The 18,419-nt window shown below is 50.1% G+C and overlaps 2 protein-coding genes across 2 annotated transcripts; both read right to left on the reverse strand.

Moving 5' to 3' along the window:
- Positions 1–108: 108 nt before the first annotated feature.
- On the reverse strand, positions 109–4,508 carry CSUI_003690 (dna replication licensing factor mcm7; the record flags this gene model as incomplete). The annotated part of the gene is made up of 3 exons (XM_068063885.1): positions 3,085–4,508; positions 1,408–1,467; positions 109–456 (listed from the first exon to the last, which is right to left on the reverse strand). The coding sequence occupies exons 1-3, from the start codon at positions 3,400–3,402 to the stop codon at positions 109–111; spliced, it is 726 nt and encodes a 241-aa protein (XP_067924132.1). The 5' UTR covers positions 3,403–4,508.
- Positions 4,509–5,879: 1,371 nt separating this feature from the next.
- CSUI_003691 (uncharacterized protein) lies at positions 5,880–17,674 on the reverse strand. The gene is made up of 10 exons (XM_068063886.1): positions 13,804–17,674; positions 13,190–13,294; positions 12,598–12,714; positions 11,445–11,540; positions 10,513–10,861; positions 9,967–10,223; positions 8,902–9,351; positions 7,854–8,329; positions 6,865–7,393; positions 5,880–6,428 (listed from the first exon to the last, which is right to left on the reverse strand). Exons 1-10 carry the CDS (start codon positions 17,152–17,154, stop codon positions 6,414–6,416), a joined length of 5,745 nt encoding a protein of 1,914 aa, XP_067924133.1. The 5' UTR covers positions 17,155–17,674; the 3' UTR covers positions 5,880–6,413.
- Between the last annotated feature and the right edge of the window lie 745 nt (positions 17,675–18,419).

Here is an 18,419-nt window from a genome sequence, read left to right on the forward strand (position 1 = left end):
GTCGCTATGAAACAGGAGATCTGACAGCCCGCCGTCGTCTTCTTCGAGGTCAAAAGATGAGAGAGAGAGAGGAAGGAAGGAAGAAGAAAAGAAAGAAAGATGTTCTTTTTACCGGATCTTTCTCCATGGATCTCTTTTCCTGAGTCGTTTCTTGATTTCCGTGGCCCATGCATTGTCTGTTTCTCCAGCTGTAAGAAGATTGAGCTCTTCTTCATCTAGATCATTCATCCCTGTCCCCCCTTCTCCTCCGACAGCGTCTGCATTGGATGTAAAGAGATCGGCCTCCTGTGTGAGGACCGCGTCAGCAGCCTGATAAAGAAGCTCTATATAACGACTTGTGTTGGTGAGTAGACCTTCATACACCGTCAAACTTCCTTTCTCTTCTTTCCCTACATTGCCTCCATCGTCCTCCCCGCCTCCTAGAGAATCTCCCCCGGTATACTGCGTTGCGAAGTACTGAGTTCGATAAAACAGGAGAGCAAAAGAGAAGCCGAGAAGCATGAGAGAGGAGGATGATCATATCTATCTCGATCTTGTGTCAAGAGAAAACAGGGAGGGAGAGATCAACAGACAACACCGCATGCAGACAAACACATATGCGAAGGGTTTAGATGTCGTTTTTTCTTTGCCTACGTGAAAGAAGTATCTCCTTTACATATAGAGACAAGTCAAGAGGGCTCTATTGTCCCATCCCTACGTACAGTCGAGAGAGAGGGGTTCCACCGGACTACAGGATGAGAGATAGTTACAAGATCTTTCAAGGTAAGCGAGGGGGGTGGTTTGCTCGTTTCGCTAACGTCTAGAGGAGACAGACACTGCATCGATACTCTAGGTGATTGAGAGATGCTTCCCGTGTTGAAGGAGAAATGAATGGATTCTTCACACTTCATAGCACAGGGTCTCTCAGGAGAGGAGAAGAAACCGGAAAGAGAACAAGGAGAATGCCTTCTTATGAACTCCTTTTATCACCATAAGACCTTTCGGATCGCATTCAATTGCCCCCTTGTCGGGTGCCAGATGCAGCAGCAGTAGGAATGGGGCTCAGCTACGATGGAGGGCCCGTGCTCCCGCTCATGCAAACATATGTATGTATAGGTACCTACATACAGTCATATACACACACGTACAACACCTGGGTGTGTCTGTCTGTCTGTCTGGTTTTGCCTGAAAGATGTGAAGGGGGAAAGATGGCATGGAGCCTCAATCCGGCACCTGTTCTGAGACAACACACCCCTTCTCTTCTATTAGTGTTTGTGCGCCTTGAACATAGCTGTCTTCTTGATACGAGGTAGAAGAACCTCTTCTTCCCTCTTTGCGTGCAACTTAAAGCGAGAGATATACGGGAAGAATAGAAAACAAGCCTTTCTTTCTATGGACTTTTCCGTTGAAGACTCTTATACATCATACCTCTCTGACATCGTCAAGATATACAGGTAGATCGTCACGTTTCTCATCACGGACGGCTTGCTGCATGCACAACCAACGAAAAAAAGAGAAAGAAGAAAGCGCTTGTATCCCCCTGCTCTCTTCTTCTAAAACAGAGTCTAAGCAACAGCTGGAAGAGTATGTATGTCTCTAGAACTAAAGGGGAAGGCTAAGAAAGATAGGGACGCCAGGGAAAAGAAAAGAAAGAGAAAGATGGTGTTTCGAAAGAAGTGGATATCTCACTCTTTCTTTTTATCGAGTTAGAAGGCCACACCAGTATAATGTGACTCTTCTCTGGCGATCAGAAAACCACCATAGGAAAGCTCCTGCACCCCGGAGAGAACGATCACTCATGACAATCTCGTCCTTCGTTGAGGTCCCTCACTTTCTTCTCTCCTTCCCTATGAAAGAGGCGGAGAGGCATGTGAAAGTTCCCATCTACAAGTTCATTGTTTGCCTGATGGGAGAAACTTGGCAGTTACTTTCCTCTTCTCGGTTTTCATTCATCTTCCTCTTTACTCTAAGGATGGTTTTGATGCTGAAGGAAGATCTCTCTCTCTTATCAAACGAAAGAAAAGGCATGAGAATAGTATATCGGTGTTTGCTATAAGGAACCGCCGTCTATCTACGAAGAAGACAGATAGAGATCGTCTCCCATAACAAGAGTGGTGAAAAGGCTTCTTGAGCTACATAAAGGATCGGTTCAGTAAGTTCAGGCGCCATTCTTCCTAAGAGAAAAACTAAGAGGAATGGATGGGGTGTAGGTGCATGTGCAAGTTAGGTAGTACGGACGTGGTGTTAGATGTGAGAGGGAAGAGGAAGGCCAGGGTGATGTATATACACCCTAGCATTGTCAACAGATGAGGCTCCTTGGAAACTTTGTAGCTGATCCTTGTGTCTTCAAATCTAAAGAATGGATTCCGTGCGTATATGGAGAATTCTCATGCGAAGTTTTGTTATCTGCAGGAGTTCATTTGGCTACTCGGCTTCTCTTTCCCCCTCCTGTCTTTTCGACGTCTGACCTAACAGTAATGAACTCAGCGAGGGAAGTTCTTCGTCTCATTTCTGTCCTCCCTGTTAAGTCACAATTGAAGAGATCTGTATCTATGGGAGCATTCATAGAGACAGCTAAAACGACCTGTTTGACTAGAGACCTTCTCCGCATATACGTCACGTCACGCTCGTAAAAGATTTCTTCTCCATACTCTCGGGAGCCCTAATGTCCGCCCCCCCTGGGACTTGACACGAGGGAGACTTGCTACGATGGGATACCACCGTAGCCTGGAGAGCTCGGCAGGATGTACTGTGCGTCTTGGAAGTGGTTCCTATGTATGTGAGTATGACGAACAATGACGAACACAAGAGAGTCGATGGACTCGCAGTCTAAAGAAACAACCTGCGCCAGCCCCTCTTTAAGGACAGGCGGTGCGGTGCTATCTTTCTTAGTAGGCTAGGCCGGACGGAGAAGGAATGAAAGAAGGTACAGGGCTAAGACAATCTCTTTGATTCAGCACCATAGAAGACAGAGACTTTCACGACGATCTTACACCGCATAACCCACGACAACTGTATCTACACCTGCTGTTCTAAGTCTTTAGACCTTCCCTCTAGAGTCTTATTCACACTATGTTTCTTCAAACCGACGGTGTTTGTTCTCACCAGGAGGTTGCGATACTTGAAATCTCCATGAGTGTTTTGCGATGAGTCAGCGCCATCTTCATTCCCCCCGATGAATTCATCGACAAAGTGCAAGAAGAAGTGTTTCAAAAGAGCCACATGTCTGTCGAAATTCTCAACCTCATGTGTAGCCTTGTTCTGAAGGGCTGCCTCGTCTGCTCTTAGAAAGGCCAAATGCTGTTGCTGTTGGTGAACAGTCGTCAAGGCGAAAGGTGTCACGCTCCCTCCCACCGGGGTAGGAGTGTATTGAGAAGAGGCAGATGTCCCTTGAGAGGGGTATGATGCTACTGCGGCTGCCATCGTTTTTCAGAAAGGCCCGAAACAAAGAAAATGGACGGTGCGACTGGGGTGATTCTTCTCCGAGACCTGCGCTGCGTCTTGAACGTTTGTTTCGTTCGGACTGCGCCGCCCGGCACGAGCTCGGCGCGGGAAACGCGCAAGCCAAGGGAAAACGGGACAGAGGGCGAACGAACACACGTAGCTAGATGATGCTATAGACAGACCGGTGTCAATCGATGAAAGAGAAAAAAGAAACAAGGGAGGCACCCAAGCGAGAAAATGGAAAGGTGGGTTTGAAAAAAAGGTCTTCTGGGGCCTCCTTTTTAAGGCGATGCCGACGGATGATTTGGGTGTGTCTGGAGCACACAAGGAAGCCTTCCCTCCCTTGGAGGGTATGAATGGTCTTACGAAAGACGGGAAGTAAACCACAAAAGAGACCGGATGTTTCTTCCTGACCAACAAGAAGAGCTGAAGGAAACGCTAAAGAGAAGTCGGACTTCGCGTTATAGGGCAGCTCTCAGCGTCCTGCCAAGAGGGGGGTTTGATCACCGTCCGGGGCCCGGAAGGGGGGCGGTGTGCTCCACGGCGCAGCCTTACGAGGAAAGAAAGAAGAGACTGCTCATTAGAAAATACAACAAGAAGTAAGGAACACAAAAGAAAACAGTTGGGGTTCCATATTTGAATCAAAGAAAAAGCAAAGCCGGGACCACATGCTCTGCTTTGGGAGGGTCAGGGTATTGGACCGACGACAAGAGCCGACATGGTGTGTGTTGGCCCTCTGGGGGTGGTGGTTGAAGACAAAAGAAGAAAGAGAGGAGAAAAAGCGAGACTCGTGGTCAGACCAAAGGTGTCAAAAGATAGAAGACTGAAAACAGCGTCAGTTTTCTCAAAGAGTCTTGTAAGTAGAGAGAAGTCTCCCCGGTGTGCGTCCCCACCTCTGGCGCCTAAAAAAGGAAGTTCTGCTCTCCCTGGGAGGAGGGGTAGCTTCCCGCGGCTGATCTAGGAGGGAAGCGAAGTTCCGTTTTCCGGGCGTTCAGTAAGCCGCTGAATATCATCTGAGTCACCTTCGGAAAAAATTAACAAGTTCTAGTCACTGAAGTCCTTGACGTGGCTCCTCCCGTCCTCCGACACCAAACAACCACGCCGAGGCCCAGCGGACGACAGCCCACCCAACCATCTCGCCACCTCCAAGCTCTTCGAGTGGCGGGTGAGCCTGACGTCTTGTGCTCCGCAATCGTTAGCTGTCCGCGGCTCGTTTGATGGGCACCGCCGCACGTTTCCGCGTCAGCTTCGTTGTATATCAGCGATCAAAGGGTTTCCTGAGCGACGGCGGGACCTATATTAGCTTGTGCGACACGTGAAGGTCCCAGAGCCACTTGTAAAGAGGGGCGGAGCGACCAAGACGCCCAGACTTTTTCCCCGGAGCTCCCTCTGCCGTGCGCCGCATTGCCAGCTACAAGATGCGCGTGTTCTGAGTGCTGCAACACAGCTGGAGGCACCGTAGTATTGCAGCTTTCTCAGGAACAAGAACTGCCACAATGAGCCTCCGCTCTGGCAGCCTTTCAGCACGCCAGCGGTTCGGAGACAAAGACGAGACTTCGACACCGAGTTCACAGCCTGTGGCCCTGAGGACGTTTATAGCCACCACAGGCTCCTCAAAGGAGCCGCCTTCAAGTAAGAGGGCAGCGTCCCGATCGAAAATAAGAGTTGCGTATTCTCCACTTGCTCACTTGCGTGAGTTGAGCATGATCTACCTAATGAATTCACATCCCTCCTAATCTTCGCGGCCGACCGGTCTCTTTAGGTCCGCTCTCACCAGGCCGAAGTCTTGGCACAATCTCCGCCTGCACTCCGGCTCTAGGGTCTCCCACTGACAGGAGTCAGGGTAGCGGGCTTCCCCGGACGACTCCACGTACCGTAGACTTTTTGCCTCAACTGCCTGACCTTCCCCCTGCGCTTTCAGCTGTAGTTGATTGTAGCAGTTGATCAGCGTGATGTGCGCTAAGTATCACCACGACCACTTTCGCCGGCCGCGTAATGCCGTGTACTCTAGTGGCGGACCGCATCTACGTAAGGAGCAGGATCACGGTACCAACGAGGCCCGATGTAGTGAAACATCGGGAACGCCTTCCGCCCTGACTGGTACTGCGTGGCTGGTGGCTTACTCGGTACTGGAGTGTGAGGTGCTACCCTAAAGTGAACGGTTAAAAAAGACTTCAAAGATGGCAGCTAGGCATTCAAGGTCTCCTATGAACGGTATCCACTTCAGGTCCCTGCGTCTCGGTACATCGCATTAGAGCACCGGAGACGAGATGGCTTTGAGCAGGCCTTGTCCGCGAGATCCCCCAAAATGAAAAAAGTGAGTGACGCGGACTGTCATCGCCATCTTTCCGCTGTCAGACCGCAAGAAGCGAGAGAAGAGGAACTAAGGACGACACCGCCTTTGTCTTGTACAGGTGGCTAGCATACCATCAGGTCAAAAACGGGGGAGAAGCGCACCTCAGATTACTGTCAGCTGGTTCCATTTCCACAGTTGAGAAAAAACAAGACAAGAAGTCCATCAAAACCGACCTGGCTTCCCTCGCTTTCTAAGTCACTTTGTGACTCGGTTTGGAAAAGTAACTCAGGGGGGTCGGAGGCTATGGAAAAAAAAGAAGCCTTCACCATTTAGATCGCGAGCTCACACTGACTTTGGCTGAGACGACCAGCACCACAGACCATCGCTCGCTCGAATGAAGAGGCACCTACGTGCGCCAAGACCTATCATATGTGGAGATCTTGATGCTTTAGGCGCGACACGATTGCACTGACTCAGTAACAGATCGCCAGCGGACGAGGCCCAGTACTTTTCACAAACAGTGTAGCGCGAGGGAAGGCTGTACACTGAGGAAACTGAAAGAAAACTCCAACATCCTCCTTTGTCCCGTCTGGCGAAGGAGATGTGATCACTAGGATGATAAAAGAAACAGATCTTCCCGGACAAGAAGAGTACAGCTTGGCAGAGGGGTCCACTTCTCCCGGATTTGCGAACTTCAAGGAAGTTGTGCCTGAACAGAACAAAGCGTCAGCAGAAACACTCCTGGCAACACCCAACGCTACCCGAGTACACAAAGCAATAGACGCGAAGAAAACTGAAACATGGCACTGGAAAGATTGTGAGACCGTAGTAGAGCAGTCCAGTCTCGTACACCAGTCCGTGTCTTGGGAAAAGCCGCAGCAGCTGTACATACAGGTGATGTCTTTCATATCATATCCCCACTTGCTCTTGAAGGCACCGTTTCGTCAACCTAGCACGCCGTCGAAAACGAAAGAAATCCGCGCGCCCAAGCGGGTGAAACAGAAATCACTAGAAGAGGAAAGTAGCGCCACCTAATCTGATGTGAGTCTCATATTGGCAGTTGAGCCGCAGGGCGTAAGCTTTCTTCCTTCCTCCCCCCTCCTACTGTGTCGACGCAGAGGACTAAAGGTGGGGAGAAAGCTTACAAGAATCCGTGAGATGACGATGCTTTTCCTGTCTTTACTCTTCTCATGAACCTCCTCGGGGCCTTCTCGTACTTCTCCTTGAGCGCCAGTGCCTTCTCTGTCTCTTCTTTCTCCCTTATATCCCTCTGTCTTCCACTCACTCTGAGCTAGTCCCACAACGGTCCACCCTTGCAACTCTAGTAGCTTCTGAAGAAATGCCGTCCTCCCTCGCAGTCGCCAAGAGAATGACGTTACGTTGGATGCGCAGTCAGTAGAAGATAGTGAGGAAGGAGAAGAAAATGAAGAGAAAGGCGGGGAATCATTCTTGGAGAATACCCCTGGAGGCGAAGGAGGGAGGGGAAGAAGTTCAAGAGATAGTGGAAGAGAGTTTTGAGAATCGAAAACCAACGCCACCTTTCTTCTGTTCTCACTCTCGGAGACCGTAGCGTGCGGCATCTCCCTTTCTCTGCCGTCCGACCATCTCTGGAGCTGCAGAAAAGTCGCGCCGAGATAAGGAAGGGAAACAACCTGACTTGACTTCACTCCGACCCTACGACGACAAACAATCCAGACAACGGGAGACAGACACTAACGTATTGTTTTCTTAGTCTAACATGAGTGCCCGCACAGTATTCATGGCGCACGTTTCACAGGTGTACAGACAGACAGGCAGCCGCCTTACGTATTCACTCTTCCGTGAGAGGTCGCAGTACCGGCAGGTTCAAGTGGCTGGGTAAATACCTAGAGATGGAGACAAATGACACCGTGGAGAAAAAAACGAAACGAAGACTAGAGAACTCGAATTTCTAGAGCGATGCCTCCTACATCGGCAAACATATATCTCTCTACATATAGCTCACAGAATGAATCACAAGAAAAGCATGAGAACCCAGTCATACCCTATTATCGAACACCACTTCCATTGGGTTTATGTGAGTGAGTGGCCGTGTCTATCTATCTTCTTCAAAAACGAGCTTTTCAGTCACACTTGGGTACCTCCTCTTACTTACCTTGCTAATTCTGTTTGCACCTCCGCTATCCAACCTGCGTCCCTGTCTTCACTGCCCTTATGACATTTCGTTACGGCCTCAGCAAACTCAGGATAGGCATTCAAGACACTTTTCATTGCCTGTTGTGTCTCTGAAGAAAGATGGAATTCGGAGTGTCTCAGATCCATCTGGTTTGTCGCGTCCACTTTCTCTTGGTGTTCTTCTTCTCCATTTTCATGCATGAGTTGCTTGTCAGGTAGGTTGGAGTGGGTATGTCCTTCGCTGCATAACCTGCCCTCCGAGCAACAATTCGAGGGAGGTTCTTTCTTCATAGGTCCCAGTCTCCATAGAAATGTGAAGAGGGCTGTCTTGGCAGCTTGATAACGGTGTGGATGAGAAGAAGAAAAAGCCGTTGGACACGCGGGTGACGAGGTGATAGCATCAGACGAGGAGACAGACCGAATACGAGAGATGAGAAGATGAAAAAGAGAAGCGACCTGCATAGAAAAGCACGAAAGAAACCAAAAATGAAGAGAAACAAACGCCGTTAGAATGAGCGACGGACTGACATGTCAATCCACTGAGAAACGAAAGTCCAGCCTGAATTAAGGAATCTTGACACTAACGAAGTAGAACACCCCTCATATTCCCAAGAAAATACAAGCGTCCTCGCAGGAGTCACAGCCACGAACGTGAGGCTAGACGTGTTCAAGACACACACATCCTCCCTCTGTCTGGTTTTCTTTGAAAGACAGAGAAGGTGGGTATGTTCCACGATGCATCGGCCGCTGCTCTTCCTGTTTCGTAAGTTAGGAGACTCCGATATTCGAAAGTCCGTCTTCACACGGGAGTTGCCTGAGTGAGATGAGTTACATATACATATATATGTACATACATATACACGAAGCAGTTGGGTTAGAATGTATGAAAGCTTGTTCCTTGTCTAAGTTCACATCCGGCTTCTTTCACGTGTGTGAAATACCGACGCCAGGCAAAACGAGCCCTATCTTTGCTGTGCATGAAAGCCCTAAGCGAAAAGAGACCATCAAGCTGTTTCATTTAGGTATACCTGAAACAGGTCAGCGCGCGCTTCATCGTACGCTATGATCTTGCTTTGTCTTTCTATGTCTTTCCCGGGAGAGCGCAAGCGGTGGACAAGCTGAGGGAAAAGAGAATTTGCTAGAGTAGAAAAACCTGGTTTCCTCTCGTAGCCAAACAAACATAACATCCACAGACATCGCGCGGCTGTCTGTACACCCAAAGGGGAATCCAACAGGGACTCGAGGAAGGTCCGGAGGGCCTTTGAAATCTGCTGCACAGGCGGAGCAGACTCTTGTGGTTGCTTATTCTCCCCCTGGACTAGAGTCGGAGATTGTCCGGTCTCTTGAGATGAAGAAGAGTTATCAACTAGTCGCAGGCATGTTGAAGAAAGAGAATCTGAAGATGTAGAGAAGTCACCAGTGGAGGAGATCTGTTTTCCGCTGTGGGCCGCCGCTTTGGAGACAAGGCGATTGAAGAGCTGAGAAGATGAGTGGATAGAGCGTAACATGCGAAGACAGCACCTGGGATAAGACCACGGGGTTTCTCTCGCAGGCAGATAGGAACGTCCTTGAGCCTTACCACTAGCCGTCGGTCTGCCATGAGACGTCTTACGTTTACTCCACAAGGAGAGCATCACAGCAGCCATCGAGGAGAAGAAAAGCTCGCAGCAGTGTTACCACCTGTCGGTAGGTCGTCAAGAATTCTCATGTCACTCCATGAGAGAGGAGAGGAAACTCACGGGGACGTACATAAGAAGATGTTTCCTAAGAGATCCTTCCTCCCCCCCTTCCCTCGGAGACATGCAAACACTGCAAGTCTTATCGACGAGAAGATGCCGGGACGCACGCAGAGCTAGCGTTGGAGATACGAGAGATCACTAAAGTCGCAGGGAGATATTGCTATACCACGCTTCTCCAATAACCACGTGAGTAGGTCGGATGACTTAAGCACCCCGACACCATGGGTAGGATCGCAGTCGACGGGACCAGGTGACACTTGAACACCTGAGAATGAAGAAGAACTAGAAAGGACAGAAGGCTGTCAACATAGTAAAGAGAGGCCGTTTCTAAAGAGAAACAGGCATGTAACTCACCTGGTTGAGTAACTCCTCCCCTGTCAAGTCCACAAAACGCGATGCCTGGCTCAGTACACTCATCTGCGCCAGCATTTGCACCGTATGTCCGTTGCGAGGTGGAGAGTAGGAATGTGAGAGAGCGGGAGACCGGTCTCCACTCAAATACGTATTCTCCCATCTTCCTTGCCATCCGTGAGAAGTTGCAATCGAAGCGGGACAGTTCGACCCGTCTATCTGTTGTCTCCGTAGAATCTCGAAGAGAGCTTGCCAGACCTCTGCATGACAAAAGGAGCAATCACTTATTTCTAGTTTCCTTAGACTCTGTAGCTGTGCGGAGTGTCTTGTAGGCAGAAGCTCCACTTTTGCAAAGCTTCCGAAGATCGGGAGTAACACCCCAGCTGGACATGTCTGTATTCTCCAGACTGCATACATATGTACATATATACATGCATGCATACATACTACCAGCACAGCATGCTACTGAACTGACTAGCCGGAAGGGGTTACCCGGCATCTGTCGTCTACGCAGCAGCCGAGAGAAACCAAGTGTTGCCTCCCCCTTACTCGGCTCTCCACAACGTCTCCTGCCAAGGACGTCAGCAATCCCTGAGTTCCACAACAGACTGCCGTCGACCAGCTGGTGTTCTGAAGAGAAAAACAAAGTGAATTTTTCTTTGTCTTGCACATCTTTGCTTCGGCTCGATGCCTCTCCATCTACTTCCTCTTTAGCACTTGAGAAGTTTCCTTCGGTTCCCCTAGCGTCCCACCGCGCTAGGACTCCGTTGTTTCTCTGTGGACTGATGGTTGTCGCGCGCGCCGTGACGGACGTTGTAGATGGTAACGATAGCCGGAGTCTTCGCGCAAGGTGTAGATAGAGACGTCCGGTGAGAGCGGCGAATTCGTCGGAAGTATTCTAAGAAAGAAGAAGATACAAATAGAGAAACAGACGTTCAATACGCGATCGTCTGTGTTCATCTAGGACTTCTGTCAACGTCCACCTATCAGAGCTCCTTCAGAGCGTGCTCGCGTCAGTTGTCTTTCAAGGTACTTCCGTCGCAGAACGGCCGACGCCTGTTCCACCGTAAAAAACAGATACCACCGTCTCTCCGATTCTACGGTCTGGAGACCTCACGGTGGAGTGATGGATATATGAGCTCATACACACCTCATTCAACAAAACCAGAAAGGTTTGTTTGAGTCAAGCAAGAAGAACCCCGCCGTCCCCATGGTCGCACGCCGGCATTGAGAACTTCACGCACACATCAAAAACCAATCGCGTCTTTAGCGAAAGAAATCGCCAAGCGATCGTCACGTAGTGAATCTGATGCAGGTACATCCACTCATGTATTGGGTGTCACTTGTATATTCTGATGATTTTGAAGTCTCAAGAAATAGATAAGAACGTGTCCATACGGAGAGAGAACTCATGCCGAAGCAGTGGAACGTTGCAGCCCCTTTACCAGACCACTAGTCCGTTCAACTGCCGTGAGGCTTACTCGATCCAAAACATCGATCAGGAGAATCAGCAGTGCGGGAAATCTCCCCGGCGGCTTCGTCGCTACGCTGTCGTGCTCCTCTCGATCGAGACTGTTCTGCAGGAAAAGACGAGGAGAATCAGTACGGGAAAACAGTCTTCCCACCTCGCTCTACAAGGAAGACCGGATGAATGACATTTTAAGATGCAACCGCACTGCGTCGACGTCATATAGATTAGTACTGCGCCTGTAGCCGCTTTATGCCAAAGGGAGCACTGTACCTACATAGAGATAGAGAACTCAAAGCTATTCTTGACTCCTGTCCTGTATACATCACACGACGAAGAAGAAGACTTCTGCCGGATGTCTTGAAGTTGACGGGAATCTAGGATGTGGCTACCACACATAGGCGTACACTGAGAACCAACAGCCCGACAACGGAAGATTAGATGGCGAGACATGGGGATAACGATCAATTTTCTTATCTGCATCTATCTATGTATCTTTATCTGCCTGTGTTAGAGATCTGAGAAGTATCGTTGCTGATGGATTCGCAGGAGACGCGACACAGTAGTCGACTGCACTTTGTTCTCTGCAAATTTGAAGGGAGACAGGGTTCTTTTCTTCTGTCCGTGGCACTCCTTTTAAGAGATGTTTTGCATACAACCATACACACAGATGTGCACCTCTGTCTATCCCCACATGGACAGGATTGATACAGTCCCTCAAGAAAGACAAGATACCTCAAAACACTCAGGAAAGAACAATCGACGACCCTCGAAGCGAAGTGAACTAAAGTTGGTGAATCGCGCGTCTGCCTGGAGTTCGTCTTACATAGGCTCCCTATGTGTAGCTGAGTGGAGTATCCACATACAAAAGCTTGTAACCATCGCTGCGCCTCTGACGGGCGAGATCAAGACAAAGAGTACTCAAAAAGAATGCGAGCATGTGTGTAGAGTCCATAGCATGGAGCAATTTGATGCTAGAAACAGACGTTGTCTCCCCCCTATGAATGAAAAGAAGGTACAGGCCGAAGTCACTAGTACATGTATGATCCTCTGTTTGTCATGGGGCATATAGCAAGCACCTCGCAACAGATATCTCCGGTGAATACAAAGTGGTTTCATGAGACACGAATGAATAACAGCAGACAGTCAGCGAGGTGCGTTCTCACCACAACATCTCCAAGAACCTTCCGACCGATGTCGACGTGGGACTGAAATATTCCTAGAGACAGCGCAGCAAAACAGAGTCGCGAGGCGTCGTGCTCGACTAGCGGGGAGAGGAAAACCTGAGATATCAGAAGAAGAACAAGAACAAGCAAAGACACCTTCAGAGCCTTCTTTGGACGAACTAGTGAAAGGACATGTTCAGTGTAGTGGAACAAATGAGGAGACAGTCTAGTTGTAGGTAGAGGAGTTCGAGTCGAATCATGCAAGTCCGCACGCTCGAGGGCAAAGCCTGTGTCTGTTCTGCGTTGGGCAGTTCTTTTGTGTACCTTCCTGCTCTCACGAAACAGGTAATTCTCGTAGAGACAACATCAGGAAGAATGCAAGGGTCCACCAAGCAAAACCGGTAGTTGTCCCTTTCTCGTACTCAAGAACGCTTTCCTTTCAGCTTAAGACTTCTATGACGATGAGCGGACTGGAGACTGCCAGGAAAGGTCGGATAGGGTGACTGAGTATGGAGGAAGAACAAACGTGGCAAGAGAAGACGGGTGTTGATCGCTGAAACGAAGTCATACAGAGTGTACAGCATCACCATACCCGCGGAGCGACTCTTGTGAAGAGCAGCACGCAGAGCTGATCTTGCACTAGCCCTTCAGCTCGTAGTCCCCGCAAGCTGCGAAGCGCGTCGATAAGCGTCCAGAACTATTAAGTCGCCGGAGAGCCATGAGGCAGTAGGATTGAGGAACAAAGAAGAAAAAGAGACCAAGCAACGCGGTTCATCATGAGGTGTGTGTTGGTGAGAAGAAGAAGAAGAAGAGACACGGAGTGAAAGAAGAGGCAGAAGGCAGAACACCACAAGAGCTTATGAGACCAAAGAAAGATAAGATAGTTGGCTTACAGGATAAAAGAAAACACCCTCGCAAGCAGCTTCCTGGAGGGATGGATACGAAGGCACGCCTATCATCTCTCCCTCTGAAATTACCGGATAGACACTGCCCGTATCAGAAGATCTCCGAACGGGTTTATGCTGCTTACTGATCAGCATCTGAACGTAGCTTCTACAAATGATCCTATCTCTTTATATAGATAGATAGATATATATGTGCACATACTATAGCTCCATCCGAGAGTGTACTTATGGCTAAATGCATTACGGAGAGATAATGAGAACTCGAAAACTGGCACGTGAAGAGACTGGAAAAAAGCAGTACCGTGTCCCGTTGGATGGAGTCGGGCTGTCGGTCCAGGAGATCCATCAGTTGTGCCTGGGCGTGTCGCGCTTCCAGCACATCTCTAGCAGCGGGAGAATCATTCTGACTGCGAGGTGGATCGGACGGAGGGGGAGAACAAGAAGAAGGAGATGAGGAAACCAGACAGGTTTGACGCAGTCCCCCCGAGCCGCTGGAAAAAGAGGGGGAGAGAGAAGGAACGGAGAGGCTAGGGGGAGGAGACGAGGAGGACTTGAAAGAACTATCAGGAAGGAGAGCAGTTGTCAAGATTTCAGAAGAATTCTTCTCCATTTGTAGAACAAGCTTGTCTGCTAGCTTGCTGAGCTGCCCGACACATACCGATGCTTTAGGCACCATGACTCGGGTCGCTGTTCGGGCTCCTCCCTTCACACCATGCCTTCTATTACCATCACGGCCATTCGCCATGCGATTCGTCGCTTCTTCTTGATCCATTAACGGGGCTCTTAGCCTCCGCTCGAGTATCTCTCTATCTCTTATCCAGAACGATTGCCTCACGCCCTTCTCTTCTGCAGCTGCTCCCAGCCAAAGCAAACGCTCTGCCTCATGTTGCGCCATACCCTTCGGCCCTTCCTGTTCCTCTCTTCTCTTCTTCACCTCTCCCTCATGTCCTTTCTCATGCTGTCCTACTTGGCTTAGTCTGATTCCCCCTTTAGCCTCTCGCTCGTTCACAGAGTGTCGCAGACTTCCGATGATTCTTCTTGGCCCTGCGCTGCGATCAGTCATTGCCTCCTGTCTCCAAGAGAAGTTATCCTTAGGGGCAGTTCGTCTCATATGGCTTCGTTGCTTCTTCTCTCTTGTGACCACTCCCCGAAAGCTCTGTTGAGTTGGTCGACTTTCCTCTTGTCTAGAAAGCAGCATAGTTCTTGAGAAAGAGGGAGGTGGGAAAGCTAGAGGCTCATGATGACATATGAAAGTTGGTGACTTGGGAGAATATCCAGTCTCACCCCGGGGAGATGAAAGAGATGCAACGCTGTTTGAACAAGGAGAACTTTGTGCTGGTAAAGGGTTAGATAGAGCTACAGGATAAAAAGAGGCAAACGAAGACGAAGAACTCGACCGGGAGTTAGAAGTAAAGAATGACTGAGAAGAGGAGAGACGAGTTCGAGATCCAATGGAAGAAGGGCATGCGGGCGGTCCTATCAAAGCATTCATACCCCGTTCTTCTTCTCTCTCTTGTCTCTTCCCCTCCTGTTCGCCAGCTCTCCGTCTCTCACGCTGGAGCGCAAAACGCTCCAATAGCTGCTGTGGTAAGAACACTCTCCGGCCTTCTTCCCCTGCAGAATCTGAGGCCACGGAGACAAGATATGTGTCTCCATCTCGAAACGGTGATGAAGAAGGAAAACTGTCTCTTGAATCTGAACTTGACCTAGGTGGGGCCTGGGACGGAGCGACTGCCTTTCCAACGGACGAAAGAGTAGGCATGCGGGAGCGATCTTTTGTACCAACTGCAGCCAACAAAGACGGCGGAGGCTCTAGTAGAGCTTCCTCCTCGAATGGCTGTCTCCAAAAAGAGGCCTGAGAGGTAGACAAAGAGGGCTGAGACGGGGAGCAGTGAGAAAGAGAGGCCGCGAGTGCAGAAGAACAAGACAAGGGTGAGGGAATAGAAGAGGTAGAGAACAGAGATGATGAAGAAAAAAACGAAGACGCGCCGGCGGAGGACGAGTAATGTGCCAAAGGTCTTCCACTGGGAGGAAAGTCATGGGCACGTAGTTCACGGGGTGTGGCCTTTGACGGGCGTGGAGTCGCTGAGGCTTCTTCAGTCATGCGGGAAGAAGAACAAGAAGAGAGAGAAACGCGTCGAAGACCTCTGTCTCCTTCCCGGAAAGGAAAAGGGTAGTGGGGTGTACGGTGATGATCGTCGCTTCTGCTGCTCTTTGGAGGAAGAGCCCGAGTTTGACAGTAAGGTGGTTTTTCCTGAGTCCTCTTTCTGAGTTCTATTCTCCCATTGTCTTGTGATCTAGGGAAGGCTTGGAGCGAAGAGGGACACTGCAGACTTCCGGGAATCTCAGCCAAAAAGTGAGAGGCGGGAGTTGGCTGATTGTCACTCTTTCTTACTCTTTGAAGAGGTGAACAAGAGCGAATGACAGGGCGATTCACGGTGGTGTCGGTAGAGGGGATCTTTGTGCCGTCTCTGCGTCGGCAAGGCAATGTCTGTACACCTCGCCTCCGAACACAATGGAGAGGTGGAAAAGAAGGGCATTTTGTATTGAAGCGAACGGCCCGACTGACGTTCAAAGGCTCCCAACTAGGTGAAGACCCTACGACAGGCGAACGGCAATGCGAAGGTAAAAGGGAGGATAAGACAGGTGCTAGAGTTGGCGAGCGATAGAAAATCCCCACTGGGCGCAAAGGAGAACGCGCTAATGGGGGCCGGGTAGCAACAGACACTACTGGGAAAGTAGAGGCAGAGTAGAAGCTGCGGAAGAAAGAAAGTGGTAACCTGCGGGTTAGGGAGCGATCAAACGCAAAGATTGCTGGAGTAGGAGTTAAGCAGAGACAACTGGATTGTGCAGGACGACACGACGACGACGCGTTTAGCAGCCGACTCATCTTCGTCTCACTCTTACCGAATAAGAGAGAAATGGTGTGCCCCGGTCCGATGCCCTCCCTGCAACCGGCAAATACACCGAGAGAGCTGTGAAGAAAACCATGATCGCCCTGAATGCAAGCCAACCGGGGGAAGTCCATTCTCTCTCTCCTAGGTGGATTCATCGCTTTGAAACAGAGTCTTCTCAGAGCACGCGAAGAGAATGACCTTGTCAAGGGTAAAGAAGAGCGACAAAGAGAAACAGAGGCGTCTTCTTTTCTGTTGTCGACTCGAAAACTAAGACCGAGTGACACGGTGAGGAGCTGAGATCTCGTGAGACGCCAGTGTTTGGAGAAGTGGCTGTGACTGCCTCGTAGTGGAGTCTCTACAACTGCCCCTGAACTGCTGTATACTGAGGAAGAGAAGAGGTGAGCACGGTGCCCCCGAAAAACCAGGTAGGATGAGCCTGAAGCCCCCGCATTTGAAGTGGGTGGCAAGGGGAGAGCTCTGCGGCATTTCGAAGAGTGGATACAAGACAACGAAGCGCGAGAGGGGGACGACCGGGAGAAGCAGTGCGCAGTGTTAGTAGCAGCAGCGGCGCGCGATGGACGCAAGAGCCGGAGTGGGGCGGCGCGCCAGCTACCAAGGCAACATTTGGCACACTGGACTGAGATAGGGATACGGCCTCCACCAACAGGGGCAAGTTCGATGAAGAGAGGGAAGCTAAAGGGGCATAAGACGGACAATTGAAAGGCTGACGAAAAAGCATGGTGCCAATCGTCCATAATCCATTGCGCTGAGTTGCAATACTGCAAGGCACTCAAGCTGACGGTCCGTACACTTGCCCAGAACAGAGCAGACACGCAGAGAACTTTGTCTCGGCGAAGTGCAATTTCTTCCACATTGAAACAATGGAGAGCTAAGAGGTTCCTGAAGAGGAAGCGGTCGCTCTCTTCTAGTAACAATTTAAGGCCATGCTGAACTGTGAAGTCAACGAGCGACGAACGAAAGGGGTGTACAGAACGCCTAGGATCAGTCTTGAAAAGCGACGGTGTTCAACTGTCGCCGACTCGTCCGTTTAGCTTTTCGCTGGCTGCATGTGTGCAACAAAAGGAATGAAAGCTGCGAGCTTCCGTAGTCGGGACAGCATCGGCCCCCCGAAAAGAAAAATAGTTACTCAAACACGCCACTCGTCCACTCACGGAGAAAGGAAAACCTTACACTTTGATACTGATTTCCTCAAGTGCACGCGATTCTGCTTCGTTGCTGGCTCATTGCATGTGTAGCATCGAGATGCCCTAGCCCAATGCGGGCCGCAGTAAGTCTAGTCAGTAGGTTCCCGTGCTCTGTAGGTGCGGCTGTCTCCCCGTTCGCTACGCGATCGGAAGAATTAAAAATGTAGGTTCTCGTTTGTACCCAACCGGGCGCCTCGCGACTGTTCGAAAAGCCGACTTAGAGAACTACACGGACCTCTCCACATGAGCGGTCACATGTGATTCTCCCGCAGAAGCACTAACTTCCTCCTGTGCTTCTTTATGCTCTACTTTAGTTTCTATACCGAAGTTGTCGGACGCTTCCGACCATGTACTTTAGATCGCTTCCTAGATATCGGAGCGAACCATGCGACAAATTGACGACACAGCCTGCCAGGCTCAGCGGCTTGGAGCGACTAGGCGAATCACCCGTCATGTGCCGGCGAAGGCCGTTGGGTTAGACACACCTGCCATTTCTTCCAGAAACACAGACGCGCACTGGACTCACCCATCGGGTTACAGCCTCTCGAAGTACTCGCACTCCTTCGAGGAAGCCTTTGAAGCACTTAAGCACTGCCCGAAGCGGCGAAGGTTTTCTGACGTACAACTACGCCACCGCATGGCATATCATTGAGTCGAATCCAACCTAGTTCAACCAGAGCTGGGAACCAACCATCTAGACTGCATCGGAGACTGAATCAAAAAAAAACGCTAGCTTGTACAAAGCTTCCTCACCGCGGGCAAGATCACTCTACTGGCTGTTGTAGCATTGGGTAGGCTGTTACATCGATGTGTTG

The sequence above is a fragment of the Cystoisospora suis genome (genome assembly GCF_002600585.1).
Source record: "Cystoisospora suis strain Wien I chromosome Unknown contig_1667, whole genome shotgun sequence".
NCBI lineage: Eukaryota > Apicomplexa > Conoidasida > Eucoccidiorida > Sarcocystidae > Cystoisospora > Cystoisospora suis.

What these genes read in the sequence shown, in the direction of transcription:
- CSUI_003691 (XM_068063886.1), bottom strand. Translation starts at nt 17,154, where the DNA reads ATGGACGATTGGCACCATGCTTTTTCGTCAGCCTTTCAATTGTCCGTC. An exon ending in GAGACGTTGTGGAGAGCCGA is followed by an intron (nt 10,224 to 10,512) that starts GTAAGGGGGAGG and finishes TTTGTCATGCAG; the next exon opens with AGGTCTGGCAAGCTCTCTTC. An exon ending in GTGCAAACAGAATTAGCAAG is followed by an intron (nt 7,394 to 7,853) that starts GTAAGTAAGAGG and finishes TTGTCGTCGTAG; the next exon opens with GGTCGGAGTGAAGTCAAGTC.